Source organism: Planococcus citri, chromosome 5, assembly GCF_950023065.1.
Source record: "Planococcus citri chromosome 5, ihPlaCitr1.1, whole genome shotgun sequence".
NCBI classification, from domain to species: Eukaryota; Metazoa; Arthropoda; class Insecta; order Hemiptera; family Pseudococcidae; genus Planococcus; species Planococcus citri.
In genome coordinates this window covers 41,031,936-41,049,265 of record NC_088681.1, presented here as the reverse complement: position 1 = coordinate 41,049,265, position 17,330 = coordinate 41,031,936, and the positions used below count along the sequence as shown (strand labels likewise).

The 17,330-nt window shown below is 33.0% G+C and overlaps 2 protein-coding genes across 3 annotated transcripts in view; one reads left to right on the top strand and one right to left on the bottom strand.

The window, feature by feature from the left end:
* The window catches only part of LOC135846901 (splicing factor YJU2), a 74,174-nt gene that overhangs the window by 50,387 nt on the left and 6,457 nt on the right, over positions 1-17,330 (top strand). The gene's annotated exons all lie outside the window — the stretch shown is intronic.
* Positions 13-14,301, bottom strand: LOC135846584 (putative fatty acyl-CoA reductase CG5065). The gene is made up of 9 exons (XM_065365773.1): positions 14,083-14,301; positions 13,520-13,756; positions 5,509-5,757; positions 5,277-5,422; positions 5,097-5,206; positions 4,828-5,020; positions 4,494-4,730; positions 1,016-1,276; positions 13-463 (listed from the first exon to the last, which is right to left on the bottom strand). Exons 2-9 carry the CDS (start codon positions 13,715-13,717, stop codon positions 325-327), a joined length of 1,533 nt encoding a protein of 510 aa, XP_065221845.1. The 5' UTR covers positions 13,718-13,756; positions 14,083-14,301; the 3' UTR covers positions 13-324.

Sequence of the window (17,330 nt, the reverse complement as noted above, 5' to 3'; positions counted from 1 at the left end):
CGAGTAATAAAATGAATGAAAAAAAAACTATATATTTTTTCTTATATAGGTATTAAAATCAATTAGAAAACTTTTTACATTATAAATGTTGAACCAAACAAAAAAAAGAAGAGAGAAAACAATAAAATTTAAAATAAATACTAATAATAACACTTGGATTTTTTTTTCAATTTTTGTACCGTTTCAGGTTTTATAAATATACGTAATCTCTAAGGTCACAATTGTTTGAGAATTAAAAATTTATACATGAGAATAATTTTATATGTACTAAACAATGTGTCATCTTCTTTTCTTTCCCGGCGTGGTTATTTACTATGTCTCCTCTCAGTACACTAGTTCTTCGCGTAATAGTAAACATTTGTTGACAACGTCTAGAATGAAATTGGCGGCGTTTTTTCCGATACCGATTTTCAATATGAAAATGACCAATGCGAATCTGGTAACTCGATGGGCCCATTTGTACCTGAAACGAATCGCAGGTTGTAGATTACTCGAGTTGGAAGTCAGACTGAGGGCTGGGATTACGACACTCCGTCAAACGTTGACAAGGTGTTAACCGAGGTCGAAGCACCGGTTAACTATTGTTCATCGGTCCGTCAACATTTGACGGAACGTTGACAAAGTGTCGTAATACCAGCCCTAAGATGTGATGAAAATGAAAATATAAAATAGCTTAATTTTAAATTCTATAAAATAAAGTTGCGTTGCAAGAGATGCCAAGGAAGTAGCTTTTCCATGGCATTTAAGGCAGATGTTGCGTGCAACGCGTTCGTTCCTGAACTCTTCTACCCCCTTCCCTCCCTTCTGAGCGTGGGTGTCAGAACATGCTCACGTTGCGTAGCTGAGAAGAGAGAGATGTGGGGGGGGGGGAGGGGGATCGTGCAATATGTCAAGTGCCACTGCACAGCTATTTCCATGGCATTTACGTAACCCAGTATAGATTTCGATACAGTAACGTCCAGCTAATTTATAGAATAAGGTACGAGCGTATTTTAGGTATACGTAAAATAATTACCATATTAGCATCTGTCGCGCCTTTGGTATGGTGCAATCGGACTCTCCGAAAATATGTTTGCGAATGCCGAGTACGTAATTTTCTAAATACGAAGACCATTCGATGGTACGCACATCGAAACAGAACTTCTTTCTGTCTTCTGGACTAAGCGTTTTATTTAATTTGATGAAATTTTCGTTCTTGAAATGCCATTCTCTGGTTGTAAAATACTCGACCGCTTTGGAAGCTTTCGATAGGCGTTTTTGTATCGGAACTAATTTTCTGTAAATAGTAAAGAGTGGTTTTTAAACATAGGTAGGTAGGTATAGATAAAGAGGTAGAGGTACTGTCTGAGGTAGAAGTGTCTAGATAAGGTCATGGGCATTTTTTGTGTAGGGGAATCCCTACAGATCCATTATTTTGTAACGTGACTGTCTACAATGTGTGAGACGAGACGAATAACTGTTTGTTGGGTTCTAAGAAGAAGTGTAATGTACGTATTATGTACCCAGGCCTGGATAATTAAATAAACCGGTAAATAAATAGGTATACTATGTAGCTCGAGCACGAGCATGAGCAGTGTCAACAAGACATTGTGTCGTACTAGAATTATCGAAGGATTTCTGGAAATTACTGAAGCTGGTTGCGGAGGTTTTTTTTCCATTGATTGTTTGTAAATCACGAGTAGGTAAATTTCTTAAAACGTTTTTTAAGCTTAATACATAGATACCTATAAAGTGATAAGAATGGTGTTAATGTGGGAACCTAAAAGCAGCCTATTAATTTTAATGAGATAAAATTTTTAATAATTTGGAAATATTTTTAAAATTTGAGGAAAAAACTGCATTTTTTAGATGAGAACATTTTGATAAATTATGATGTGATAAAAAAAATTGAGAATAAGTACGAGAAAGTATTCAAGTTATCAAAAGTATTTTTCTGAAGTTTTTATTTTTCAAAGAATGATACATTTCTTCCTTTTTTTTCAGTTCAGATCATTAAATTTTGAAAATTTTTAAATAGAGAAATGTTAGAATTGTTGTGACATTTCCTCGACCTTTTTCTGGATTCAAGTCAAATTTTTGAAAAATCAAAAGCAGATTTCGAAGTTTTTTTGCGTATTTTTTGGAATGAAAAATGCTTAACCATTTGAAAAGTGTCTCGTATTTTTCATCCTAGACTATTTTTTCAACTTGCGCCAAGTTTTTGAGAAATCAGATTTGAAAAAATGTTGTCACACTTTTTTATACCTAAAAATGACAATGAGATGTGTTGAATTTTTACTCTCCATTTCAACTTAGTTTAAGTTTTTGAAGAATTGAACTCGACAGCGTTTTTTCTTGCATTCTCAGATTAAAAATGTTCCAACTTTTTTTTTATCCTCCATAATTTTTTTAGAAACTTGAATCGAGCTCATTTTAATCAGAGAAAGTGTTTTTTATCTTGTTTTTTGGTGATAAAAGTGCTGAATTTTTTTCTCAACTTTGATGAAGTTTTTGAAAAATCAGATTTCAAGTACTCATTTTTTCAGTATTTTTAGAGTCAAAAATGGCCAATTTTTCTCTTTGTATTTTTTGATTTTTTTTTCAACTTGGATCAAATTTTTTTAAAGTCAGATTTGAAAGTTTTTTTTTCTAGTTTTTGGAATCTTATTTTTTTCTCAACTTTGGGTCAAATTTTAAAAAAATTTGGAATTGAAAGTGCTTTTCTAACATTTTTTAAACTTAAAAAATATGCCTAATATTTTCTCTCCATTTCCTTGATTTTTTTCGAGCAAAGTTTTTCACTTTTTTATAATGGGAAATGGTCAATTTTTTCTTTCTGTTTCTCAAATTTTTTCAAACTTGGATCATGTATATTTCATCACTTCAGATTTGGAAACGTTTTCCATCTTGGTTTTTGGAATTGAAATTCTGATTTTTTTTTCAACTTGGGTCAAGTTTTTAGTTTTTTGAAAAATCTGATTTTTTTCTGCATTTTTAGAATTGAAGATGACCAACTTTTTCTTTCTTATTTTCTTGATTTCTTTTTGATTTGAATCAAGTTTTTGAAAAGTCAGATTTAAAACTCAAAAGTGTATTTTTCTCGTTTCTGGAATAAAAAAATGCGTCACTTTCTTTGCTTGAGTCTAGTTTTCAAAACATTAATGTTGAAAGTGTTTTTCTGTACCTATTTTTCAAAATTGAAAATGATCAATTTTTTTCTCTCAATTTCTTTAATTTTTTCGACCCAAGTAGGACAAGTTTTTAAAGAATCAGATTTTTAAAAAAATGTCAGTTTCTCAGAATTGAAAATTTTCTTTTTATTTTCTCAAGTTGGATTAATTGTTTGAAAAATTAGATGTCTTAAACAATGTTTTTCTCGCGTTTCTTGGAGTGAGAAATGGTCAGCTCTTAGCTTTTTCTTTCCATTTCATTGACAATTTGGATTCAGGTTGAGAAAAAAAACTTTCAAAGTGGGTTTTCCGGCAGTTTTTGGCGTGGCGAGGGGAGAGGGATTTAGTGTTAATTATTTTCTCTCCATTTCCTTGTTTTTCCGACTCAAGTGGGATAAGTTTTTGAAGAATCAAATTTGAAGGGAAATTTCCTTGCATTTTTGGAATAGAAAATTATCAATTTTTCCTCACGTTTGTACTTGAACTATAAGAAATGACCAATTTTTCCTTTGAATTTTATCGACTTTCAATTCGGTTTCGAATTGACAAAAAAATAGCTTTGAAAGTGTTTTTTTTCCCATATTTATATTTATTGGGAATTTCTCAACTCTGTCAAATTATTGAAAAATCCGGTTTGAAAGTTTTTTTCTTGAATTTTTCTGAATGGAAAATTTCCAACTTCTCTTCGCCATTAATTTTGCCTTTCGGGTCGATTTTTTGAAAACCCGCGTTAAAATTGTATTTTCTCCAATGTTTTTCAAAAAAAAAAAATCTGACCTTTTTCCCCGTTGTTTTTCCAACTTTTTTGTTAATTCTGGTCAAATTTTATAAAGTATTTTTCAAAACATTTTTATAAGAAAAAATTATCAAATTTGTTAATTTGTAAACAAAATGTTGACTTTTCTGGATTTTTTCGACTTCCTCTGTCAGCCAACTATGCGTTAGAAAGAAGCACGAAAAACTGAATTAAAATTGTAAAAGAATTTATTATTTTTTTCTTGAGAATTTGAAAACGTAGATTTAGAATGATTTGTGCCATTTCAAAGCAAAGACCTTGAATTGTTGAATTATAAGATTTCAAAAATGAAAGGTCATCAACAAATTTCTGATAAATTTAGATCACTCAATTAGTGGCGAAAAAATCCAACTAGGACAATTTTTTCCTAGTAAATTATTGGTGCCTATACAGTAAAAATTTCAACATTTCAACAGGTCCAGCGCCTGTAAAATCCGCCATATGTGAACTCATTAACATTCAAGCACACCGTGAAGAAGCAACCGAACACATTCAGGATGAAATTCGATAGGTACATGCGAATAAATCTAATGAAAATTTCAACTTACATTTTACTTTTAAGAAACAGGCTCATGGAATCGATAAGATAGGCTGGAAACACGTGTCTGAAGAAGCATCCCAAATTATATAGAAAACGATTCGAATACGCGTGTGCTTTCGGATACCAGAAGACTCTTTCAGATGGATTTCTTCTCACGTGGAATAAACACTGTGATATAAAATCGCCCCATTTCAACGGATTTTGGGCCCCTGTACAACAATTATAAATGGTGGTATCCTTCGATCTGCAACATGGAATAAAATTCATCAGTGTGATTGATCGGATAGTATAACATAGTGAGGGAGAAAGGTGGAGTGGAGGATGATGAATTGATGACTTACTTTTTGGTAGCTGTAGCCCAGGCAGCGCAGATCAATACATTTACAACGATATCGGCGGGTATCATATCTACAACGGCCCATCGATGGCAGAAGAAACTATTATATACACCTTTACTGGCAGCGCTTACGATTCCAGTCGGTCCGTTCCAGTTTTCGATCCATCCTGGTACCGGATCCGTGACCGTGGACAAGACTGCGGGAAAAAAAGTCAAGTTAGGTTTGATTTTTTTCTCCTCTTCCGAGATGGTCTTTTTTTCAACCATACTTACTGATCGATGGACGGACTATTGAAACAGGGAATTCGGTGCTGACTTCGGCTACTACATGTTCTGCTAATGCTTTTGTGAATGTGTATGTGTTTGGCCAACTGCCTATGATTCTGAAGAAAACAATCACCATTACCTATGTGATATGCGATATGGAGCAAGGAAGCTGAAGAGGATACTTACTGAGCAGTATGTTCGGCTGTTAGTTCATCGTTCATCCAATATGTAGATTGGACTAGTTTATCGACGTTATATGGAACAGGGTATAATTTTTCTTCGACTTCGCTACGATTACAATTACTATAGGCTGTGGATACATGAACGAGAGCCTGAAAATCATTCGCAAAGCATGCATAATAATGGTCTGATTCGATCACTTTACCATATCCAAAAAAATGGGAAGACGTCGACTTACTTCTAAATTTTCTAATTGTTTACAAAATTCGACTACTCTCTGTGTACCTAGTAGATTAATTTCTATGGCTACTTTTAAATCTTCGTCGAATCTGACGGTGGCTGCGGCGTGAAACACGACGTTGACTTTATTCCTTAACAAGATCATATCCGATTCGCTGATGCCTAATTTAGCCTCAGTTATATCTCCCGGTATTACTTTCAACTTGTGTAATGTTTGCGGTCTCTCCGTCTTCAGGATATTGAACAGCTACCGAAAAAAATAACAACAAAAACGTCGAATTAAATTCAATTTAATAGCGGTGTGAAGGAACCGAACCAGTGTACACGCGTTTCCAGTGAAACGACCATTGCCTGACCTAGATATCTTTCAGCTCATCAACTAGTAAATTCTGGATTCAAGCGGTACCGCGGGCTGCGGCAGACTTCGTTTATCGTTTTTCATAAAACTATAGGTAGATACCGTACTCGTATGATGTACATTGAGAAGAAGACGATGACGACTACGTGCATATCTCCACGATATTATAAATTATGGTGGAGAGATGCAGAGATATACTTATGTATGTTATGAATGAAAATAAAACTTGTTCGTCGCGCGTATAACTATACGACGAGTACGAGTATTTGCTAGCGAGAGTTGGCAAGAGGTGTTCGTGTGGCATTGATTCTATGTCTAGGTCAGTGTTGTTTTCTCTGCTTATCGTGCTAGAAATTGACCGATGAATTTTAACAAGTCTTGCAGACCAAGCAACGGTGCGAAATTCGTCGTCTTCTCAGCCATACGAGTAGGTATACAAGTGAGATGAAAGACGACAGAAAAAATGCCAAAAATTTATCACGTTTGTTTCTCTAATGGGTCAATGTTTTTATAAAAATTTGCAACCTGTCTCGCCAGGTAAAATTCTTTACATATTTAGATGAGATTTATTCGCGACCAGAATAACTGTCCAAGTTTGCTCTGATAATTTTCATACTTATGTGAATTATTGTCCGGTGAGCAAAAAATCCGTTAGAGTGATTTCTTCCGGACATTGTGGTCTATGGATGATGGTTTGGGTTTAAATTATAATGTAGGTAGGTACGTGATTTAGAACAAATTGGACTCTGAAATTATTGTAGAACAGGAGAGAGGGGAGGGGATAAAATGAAAATCGTCTAAAAAAAATCGTGTTTGATAATTTGTATCGAATTCGAAGGGGAGGGGGGAAGGGTGTAAAATGAAGTTGCTTGTAAGAAATCCTTGTTTTGAAATAATTTAGAAGATTTCTATGTCGTAAAACTTACATTTTTTGAGAAAAAAGTTGATGGAAAATTGCGATTAGCGTCAATTTATTACTTTAAACGAGCTTAATTTTTTTTGGGGAAATTTCAAAGATATTTTGAGTTTGAAAATTTTATATCGGCAAAGAATTTTTGAATTTTGGGGTTGAGGAAAAAGAACATTCTTCATTTCAAGGTCTGATTTTACGCAATTTTTCAAATTATTCTCGATTGTGTTTTTTGTTGAATTTCGAATCTTTGAATATGTGCTTTGCAACATACAAGTAAGTTTCCTTTGTGGTTATAGAATTTCAAAAAGTTGAAGATTTTTTTTCCTTGTAATATTTTATGGGTTTTTGGAATTAGGTAGGTACATATTGTAAAAAAAAATCACCCTTTGCTTTCGAGACCCTTTTTTGATAGATACGTAGATAATTCATTTTAGATTTATTCAATTTTTTCCAAATTTTGATGAAAATGATTTGTAGTAATTTTGTTTTGAATTCAATGCCTTCTTAAAGATATTACCTACGGTCCATTAGTGGTCTATGGTTGATTTGAACGCAATTTTGAACAAATTCCTGTCTGAAATGAGAAGAGGCGACAAGGAAATTGGAATGGAAAAAGTCTAGTAATAAAATTCTTACGTAATTCGGAATCCCTGATTGTTTTTAATTGAAGTAACTGTCCTTACATTGTTTGGAATTTCCAACATTATTTTGATTCGTGATTTTCCACGGTGTTTAATAAAATTTCCAAATGAAAAAGCAGGACTTTGGGAGTGGGAGGACTTTTGCCTCGACGTTTATTGAATATCTTAATTACGACTTCTTTATTGGAGGGGGGAGGGAGGGAGGGAAGGAGGGAGGCTCAACATGTTACACATACATTTTTCGCCTTTTCAATGTCTCTGGACATAGGAGGGTGGTGTCAAAAATACTCTTACCACTTCAATTTTTCATTGACAAAGCATTCTGAGAACCCTTTACGACTTTTTTTGGAAAGAAGAAGAAGAGTCAACATTTTACTCCTACATTTCATTTCATTTTTCCAGTGTTATGAGGTTTTCTAATATTTTTCGTGGAAGGGGTTAGGAGGGGGGGATTTATCATCTCAATTTCTCGTTTTTCAAAATTTTTTAACTTGTTGAGAGCGTTTTCAATAAGGTTATCATTATGCTTTTCCAACGCAATTGTTCTATAAAAATACAAATTCCACCTTTCTTTCTTTTCGAGCTAAATGTTTAACATTTTTGTTTGTTTTATTTTTATTTTCAATTTTAAAAAAACCTACATTTTTTGAAATTTTTTTAGAATTTGGTACTTCCATTTTTGATTTTTTTTTGTTGAAATTTTGACAAAAATGATGAAAATTTTAATCGACTGTTGTGAAATTATCCCCCCCCCAAAAAAAAAACACACACAGACACACAATGATAATTTTAGATTTGATGGGTAATGTTCAACACCTCCTCTCCTCTTCTAGCTCAAAGTTTCATATTTTTGAGTTTTTTAATTTTGAAAAATTGCATAAAAGTGGATATTTTTAATGGTTCAGTATACTTCTAGATATTATTAATTTTTTACAATCTGGAAATAACTGCGGAAAAATGTTGATCGATCGTTGCGAAACAATATCAAAGAAGCGTGGTGAAAATTTCAGATTTTTGGTCAAACTTTAATGCACTTTCTGCCCTTTTCTAGCTCAAAGTTTTAAATGTTTGATTTTCTTAATTTTGACAACGTCGTATGAAAATGCAATTCTAGGAATTATGAGACGAAAAATGTTGAGCCTAGTAATTTTTTTCCTATCGTTTTCTTCAGATAATGAAATGAAAGAAATACAAACTTTTTGGGAATAGGGGCAGGAGGAAACACGCTGAAAATAAGGTCCATTGGAGGGGATGAAGGGGGAGGTTGATTGAATAACCTTAGTAAAATGTTGTAATTTGGCTGATTATTTTAAATTTTCATTCGATTAGAAATTTTCAACACGAATAACCTGCATTTCATTTTAATTTTTGAACACTTCCAAAAAAACTCTCCCAATTTAAAAATATTTCACATTGTTGCTGCTAAACCCTCACGATTTGTTATCATACCTCGACCTCTTCAGACACAATTACTCATACGGCGAAAAATTATCTCAAGGTTGATAATCGTAAAATAAACATTGAAAATTTCACAAGCTCTAGAAAACACGAACCAAACTCGGAAATCGACTCTCCATTATTGATACTCGTCGTACTTGATAAAAAATCGTAGGTAGGTACCGATCTTTTTCGTGAAATTTTTTACGAAAAATTACCCTATATGCTCTATATGATGTGGCATTAGGTATTTTTTGACTCGAATAGTTTGTTCTGAGTTCTCATTTGCCAACTATGTAGTTTAAGTAGGTAATTTAGTTTACCATGGTTTCGAAATATACTTAAAAATGTGGAGAAGAAGGGAATACTTATTCTACATTCGCCTATAAGTTTAATATACGAGTAGTTATCTTCATTTTAATGTATTTCGGGTGTTTTTATCTTTACGATTATTTGCATGCATAATCTCGTATTTTATAACTTAGCACGTATAGCGACCGTGTTATATAAAATTTGTAAAAATTCACCTCTTTCGTCTCTTTTCCTTTCAACTTGAAATTATTTCCTATTGTTGGACAACGTGAAAAAATGTTTCCCACAGCTTTCATTAATCAACTAATGAGAGGGAAGAAGGGGTGAATGGAAAATTACTGTGTGAAATTTCGGTCCAATTTCTGGTAATTTGTGACATTTTTCTGTGTACAGATTTGAACTACGTGCATAGATTTTTTCGGCGAAAAAGTTTTGAGAAAATTTTACCAGTTTGCAGGAGATGAGAAGTATGCTCGATATAATATATATCTACATCTTTTAGAAAAATTTGAAATCTTCAATAAGATTTTTTTCTTGATTTTGAATTTTTTTCGTTTTTTTAAAAAAATGAGAAATATTGTAGGTACTCGTAATTTTATCCTCCTCATTGCCCTCCAATTGAATTACTTTTTAATGGTGTGATTTACATTGCATTTTTTTGTGTCGTTGCTGAGTGGTTTCAAGGTATCTACGCTACAATTTGTGATTTTCCAATCAACTCGTAAAATTTTTTATTCGCAGGATAATTTTTTTTATCAATTTTCTGACTGATTAACACTTCTCAAGTCAGGTATTGTAGTATTTTTTGCTTCGTTAAATTTTTTTTCCTAAACGAAAACGAAATTAATTTTCGGTTGAAAATTATTGAAGATTTTATGGTGTGATTTAATGGGTAACACGAGATTTACAATGTGAAGTTTTGATTGGTTTAAATGAAAAATCAAGTTTAGGTTCAATTTCAGGGTCGTGCGTAGTATACGAGTTTTTACGCAAAAAATTAATGAATGAACCTCGCGATCTTCCGTTTGTAAATTATCTACTTTCTCTCCATTTTCTATTAAGTATTTTACTATAAAATGAAAATAACGAAATCGTGTCAAAAATGGCCTGCTCCTCTCTCCTATTTTTATTCTCAAAGTGATGACTGATGATAAATAGTTAATGACAATATCAAATCAAAAAATAAAGGTCGACGTAATTCTGGAAAACTCGAAAAAAATAAGGTCTCATTTCAGGGTTGTACAAGTTGATACACAAAAAAATACCTAACGATCTTCTCAACCTTTCCTCTTGCTTCCTCGAAATAAACCTTGTAGGTGAGTGTTTGCATTGAAATTCGTTTTTCTTTACAGGAAGCATTTTTCATTTTCGACTCTTCTCTTTAATTTTTCTTATTGGTGATACAAGGCCGGAATGTGGTTTCAAAAAATTGAAAAAAAGTGGCTCGAGCAGGTTCATTCAGAAGATTTCCATAATCAGGTTTGCATCTTTATACTTACCTCCTTCTTGAGTAATTTTTTTGTGAATTTCGTATTCATTTGCTCACGTAAACTTCTTTTTTGTTCAATTTCTATCTCAAGAATCATGGAGTTTATATGTAGAAAGAATTAGCCAAATTTTAGAAGGACAAGGAAACCGTGAATTTCTGCCCTCTTGAAAAAATAAATCACCTACATCAAAAAAATGGAATTTTTCGAGTTTTGTGCTCAAAAAATTGTTGAGCCAAAATTCATTTCTCTCTGGCACATTTCCGAGAAAAAAATCCATATGGGACTTACTTACTGAATGTTTCAAGATTTTTTTTTGTTTTGAATTCATGATTTTTAATTTTTTATCAAATCTAATGCAAAGAGCTAATGGAAAATGTACGGAGAGGTGCTGAAAATATGCAGTAAAATGAGCTGTGAAACACTTTTTTTTTTGGAAAATTTAAAGAGTTTATTGAAAAAAAGTTGTTGAAAAATGTTTTAAAAAATTATTAATGCTCCAAAATTTAAAAAGAATGAGTTTTTTTGGGGGGAGGGAGAGAGGGGTGAAATAATTTTAATTTAAATGGGTTTACTAAAGAAATCTTTCAGGTGTCTGGTTTCTATTCCGAAAACATTTGCATTTTTGGAAAAAATAAACTTCGTATTTTCAAGTCCAAAATTTCAGCTGCCCGAATTAATTTTTTGAATTTCTAAAAACTTGAAAATCGTCATTTAATTAGTTACATTTTCTCTCATTATTTTCAAATTTCTCTCAAAGGAGTCAAAATTAATTGAAACATGTGAAAATTTGGATTCCATCTAAATTTGAGTACGTCAACCCAAAAATGCACTATTCCAAAGAATTTTAAAAAGCCAGTTCAAAATTCATTTTTGACCAAATTTTTAATTTTGAATAAATCAAATAGGTGTTTTCACAATTACCTACTTGATTCGATCATTTTCTATTTTTGTTTTTTTTTTTCTTCAAAATTTAGACAATCTTCATGGAACGCTGAATTTTTGAGTAGGGCTTCTCAAAAGTTCGTGGGACTGAATTTCAAGCAGCCAAAATAAATTTCCTCATTTTCGATTATTTATACAGAGAAAATCATTGTTTGGAGAGCAAATGAATTCCTACCATATTTTATCAGAAATGACCCAATTTTAAAAAATGATACATTTTTTCTGAAATCAATTACCAAATTATCAAGGTATGTGAATTTTTATTTTTAGAAAAAATGTTGATTACATCAGCTTTATCTAAAACGTATCATTTTCGAAAAAGAAAAACACATTTTTCAAATCTTTTATCGGTTTAAATACTCTGAATTTTACTCAAAAAATCTACTTTTCCCCCCGAAAAGCCTGCTCATATTTTGAAATTGTGAGCTTTTCATTTTGAAAAAATTGGGGGGGGGGGAGGAATAGTTGTGCAAACTGGCTAATGATGAATTTCATAAGTTGAAAATGCTTCAATAACGTCATTTAAATTATGTAGGTAGGTACCTAATTGCCTTCTAAAAATGTTCAGTTTTTTTTATGATGTTGAATTAGTACAAAATTGGTGAAAATTTTTATTCATTTCAATTTTTGATGAAAAGGATGACAATGAAAAAAATCACATTTGAAACTCGTATCCTTGATTAAAAATACGAGTAATCGTACCACGCCAATTTCAATTAAAATTTCCTCGAATTTTTCCATTCGAAAAATTCTGTACCTAAATAAAAAAATCAATTTGGGTAGGCGAGGGAAAAGATCTTTGGAATTTAAATTGAAGCTCGAGCTTTTCATTATGTCGTTTCTTCGACGTCATCCTAAACTTTTTTCAACATTCCCCTTTTTCCAAAAAAAAAAAAAAAAAACAGCCCAGAATCTCTCGAGTAAGTAAATGTCGAAAATTCGTATACAAAACACGAAATGCTCTTAGATTATTAAATTGCCATCACGAACGCGAGCAATTGCCTATATTGTCGAATAAACCAATGGCCTGGCCTCGTCGGAAGAATTTGATTAAGAGGAAAATTCCTCATTTAACGGGCTCTTTTTAACATAAATTCGGAGGATTGATGCGAACAATACGAGATTATAAAAGAAATGAAATGCGAGAAGGAAAAAAACCAATAGTACGAAGACAACGAAATGAAATTTCCGGGCTACCAGTATTTAAGTCATCTCACGTCTATCCACTTTAACAAATGATTGAACCCGCGATACCATAATCAAACAGAAAAGTAATGGATCCACTTCTCGCTCTCGGTATTTGGTATAATTGAACTAGAGAGCCGAAATACCGTACGTACGTATTCAAAAATAAGATACATTGTGAATAGAATGAAGAAGAAAAAAAAAAGTATGTGCCTCTGGTAACACGTCGAAACTATAGCTAAATATCAAAGTGAGCACGTAGCTAATTTAAAGGATCGTCGACGAATACAATGTTAGATTTGAGTTAATTTAATGTACTGAGAGGAAGTATGGATTGAAAAGAAAATACCCTATAAAGCGTAAGTACGAAGCTACCTAACAATTATCGAATTAAATTATTCGAGACTCTCGAGTGGTACATAGATAGGTACACATAGCATGACATTTCGTCGCGGTGTTGATAATTATGGTACATGATGAAGGAAAGGTAGGCTTGTTTGTGTACATTGTATCAAAGAAGAAGGTTTATAAATGATGAATTTTTAACGACAAAAGATAGAAAAAGGCGTCAAAGTTGCTAAAGTGAGAAGGTGTCGAATTAATTAGGTATAAATCTCAGGATGGAGATTAAATGACCAATTATTGACTACGCTTAAGCACAAAGTAAGTAGGCACTGGGATAGGTAAGTGTATGTATAAAATAGAGATATTAAAAAAAAAATAATATTTACCGAACAATCGATGAGCTTTTGCAATCTCTTGGATGGGGTTTCTTTATCCTTACGTCTAATTAAAACGTAGATGTTTTCTATTTCATCAAACGAACGTAGTAGCTTCTCGATGAGTATTTTACCGACGAATCCTGTGGCTCCAGTAATAAATATCGATTTCGCTCGGAAATACGTTTCTATAGTTTTTGGGTCGTCCATATTTTTTCACCTCGATTCGCACTGGAAACGGCTACAAAACTGATGAAAAAATCTCAGGTTATTAACTCGCGGAGCTGGATTTCTGCACGCGAATAAATACATCGTATTTTAATGCCATAATTTTTTCTCAATAATTTTAGCGCTATGAAATTTGCTCCAGGTGATTTTAAAGTTATAAAAAACAAAACCAACACCAAACTTTGATAAAATTTTAACGCACATTAGAAAATACACTGATAACCGGAACCGGCGTCGTTCGATGGCCAACTATTTCTCAAATTCAAAATTGCCCAAAAAAAAAATTTCGGAAAAAAATACGCAAAAAATTAAAATTAAATAAAAATACGAAATTATCGAGTACTTACCAATAATTTTGGAAATCAAATTTCGAAATTACGATACTCGTACACCACCATGCACTGATTTAACCTCGACGAGCATATCAATGAACTTGAGAGCATTTAGCGTACAATCACACTGAACCGAACGCAAACCAGAAGCCAGCGTTGCTCCAACGAAAGTAGACTGTACGTGTAAACTTCCTCTGAACTCCATCTCTCTGCTTACTTCGCCGGAAAACTTGAAATCGACCTGCTGACCTGATTATATTGGTAGAGGAGGTACCTCTACCTACGATATACTACTGCACTTCAAAATCGTCTTTTTTTTTTCTCAGTCAATTTACCTAGTATTAAATAGGGTGGTACGTAAATGCGATAGTGCTTCCATCAGCATTTTTACACCCGTTTGGTAAATTAGATCGAGTTGAATTTATTCGTGCGAAGGGCTTTTTCAAGATTCAAGTGAAGTTATATTGTTATAATCTATCTGCAATTTCCAAATTGAGATCAAAATGAAAAGAAAAAAAATGATATGCATAAATTCTGATCTTGTTGAGGAGAAGGAAGAGTGGGGTCGTGGATGAGGTCCAATCAAAAATCTGACGTCATTTTCGGGTTCAGCGTCACCAAAAACATACAATTCGATATATCGCATGCTCCAGTTTTTTTTTTTTGAAAGTTTTGCCCAAAGGGGGAGGGGGTGCTCTCTTTCAATTGAAAAATCCCATCTCTCGAAAATTGAATAGTTCGAAAAAGCGCCAAAATGTACATCTATGGTAATTTTTTCAGAATTTTAAATGGTATAAATCCCACAGCGTCATTCTGAAAATTGAACTTTCAAACTTTCATTTTTTGAAAATTTAAAAATACTTGAAAACTTCAAAATGCAATGTTCTTTCGAACTGTGAAATCAGTTTGATCAAAAATACATTAAAACTTGAAAGTATGGTCTTGGAAAAAGTCGCTACCTCGTAGGGGCTAATTTCAAAGGCGGTAATGTGGCCGAAAATTCCAAAGGATCTTGAAAAATTTGTTTAATCTATGAATTTTTTTCGATCAAAAATTTGAAATGAATCATCAGGAGACAGTTGAGAGGCCCACCGACCACGAATTAGTTGGAAAACGTCGTAAAAAGTATACTTACTTATTTTTGAAAAAAAAATTTTAAGGTCAAAAATAATATGTGATTTTTGGTAGAAGAGAAGGGGAAGGGCTATTGTGAAAATCTGACACCGGAAATGAATTTGTCTTGTTGAAAAACTCTCTTCGCCAAAGGGCTCGATTCGCGAAGAAAAGTTTTTTTTTTCTTTTAAAAAGTGTAAGTAAAGGATAGGTAAGGTACCTACCCATTTTTTGATTTTTAAAATTATGTAGTTTTTCAAAAAAAGTAAATAAAAAGTGTTTTTTTTTACTTATTCGAGTTCGCCGAGTCCGAATTTGGCGTCCATATTGAACGCTCCTTCGACGAAAGCTGATGATTTTTCCTTGAATTTTCTCGATAACTACGAAGCGAATCGTATTTTTGTGCTCAGAGACCTTAATTTAGTCAGAAAATGTCATAAAAATTGAAATTTTTTTCAAACAATTTTTGACTCAATTTTGAGCGTTAAAATTGACGATTTTCAGTAGATCGGAGACCTTCTTCTGAGCTCCAAAATGGTTCAACTTTCTAAAAATTTCAGTTACATTTTTTAAAAATTTACTTTGTATGATCTTTCAAATTGTCCAATTGGTTTTGATGCATTGTTCAGAAAAAATATTGATGATGAAAGTTGAGCTCCAAATACTAGCCCCAAAAAAAAACACTCATGCATTTAGCGTGAGAAGACCGACTTTTCTTTAAATAAAAATTATTTGCGAACGAATTGATTCATTTTTTTTGAAACAATTTTTACAGCAATTGATCTGTTTACCGAATCGAATCATTTACGAACAATTGGCGACTTGATAAATAAATTGATTGATATTCGCGAACGAACTGATTCGTACAAGTGACTCGTTCGCGAACGAAACGGTTCGTGTAAGTGGCTCGTTCGCGAACGAATCGATTCGTATAAGTATAAGTGACTCGTTCGCGAACGAATCGATTCGTATAAGTATAAGTGACTCGTTCGCGAACGAATCGATTCGTATAAGTGACTCGTTCGCGAACGAATCGATTCGTATAAGTGACTCGTTCGCGAACGAATCGATTCGTATAAGTGACTCGTTCGCGAACGAATCGATTCATTTACTCAAGTTTTGATGAATCATTCGCGAACGAATTGATTCGTATTAGTGATTCATTCGCGAGCAAATCGATTCATTTACTCGATTTTTGGCGAATCATTCACGAACGGATTGAATTATTCTTTGTGAATTATTCGCGAACAAATCAATTTGTATAAGTGACTCGTTCGCGAACGAATCGATTCGTATAAGTGATTTGTTCGCGAATGAATCGATTCATTGACTCAATTTTTGATGAATCATTCGCGAACGAATTGATTTGTAGTAGTGATTCATTCGTGAGCGAATCGATTCACTTGCTCAATTTTTGGTGAATCATTCATGAATCATGAACGGATTAAATTTAAATTTTTTTTGTGAATCATTCGCGAACGAATTGATTTGTAAGTGAATCATTCGCAAACGAATCGATTCGTATAAGTGACTCGTTCGCGAACGAATCGATTCGTATAAGCGACTCGTTTGCGAACGAATTGATTCGTATAAGTGACTCGTTCGCGAACGAATCGATTCATTGACTCAATTTTTGATGAATCATTCGCGAACGAATTGATTTGTAGTAGTGATTCATTCGTGAGCGAATTGATTCATTTGCTCAATTTTTGGTGAATCATTCATGAACAGATCAAATTTAAATCATGTTTTGTGAATCATTCGCGAACGAATTGATTTGTATAAGTGAATCATTCGCAAACGAATCGATTCGTATAAGTGACCGTTCGCGAACGAATCGATTGCTTTTGCTCTCTATACACAAATTTATATTTCATCAAAAATGGAACTGTTTCCTAATTCAAAAATGTAAAAATTTCCAAAATTTTGGATTTTAAAATTCCAAAATGAAGTTTTTCGAAATTAATAAACCTATTCCAATTTTTATGTGATGTGAAAATTTCTCCTTGTGAGCTGTTGAAGGTGTCAAAACCACCAAAAAAATTTAATCTTCAAATTGGGCGATGGAGGTTAACTTGGAAAGTCGTTTTGAGGAAACCGAGGGGCCCTCGATTTCAAAGTGAATGATGACTACCTACTTACCAAATTTC

Excerpts from the sequence above, each read along its gene's own strand:
- LOC135846584 (XM_065365773.1), bottom strand. The coding sequence starts at position 13,717 with ATGGACGACCCAAAAACTATAGAAACGTATTTCCGAGCGAAATCGATA. Across the intron at positions 5,758-13,519 it reads AAAAGCTCATCGATTGTTCG|CTGTTCAATATCCTGAAGAC; the intron begins GTAAATATTATT and ends TTTTTTCGGTAG. Across the intron at positions 1,277-4,493 it reads CTGTTTCTTAAAAGTAAAAT|AAAATTAGTTCCGATACAAA; the intron begins GTAAGTTGAAAT and ends TACTATTTACAG.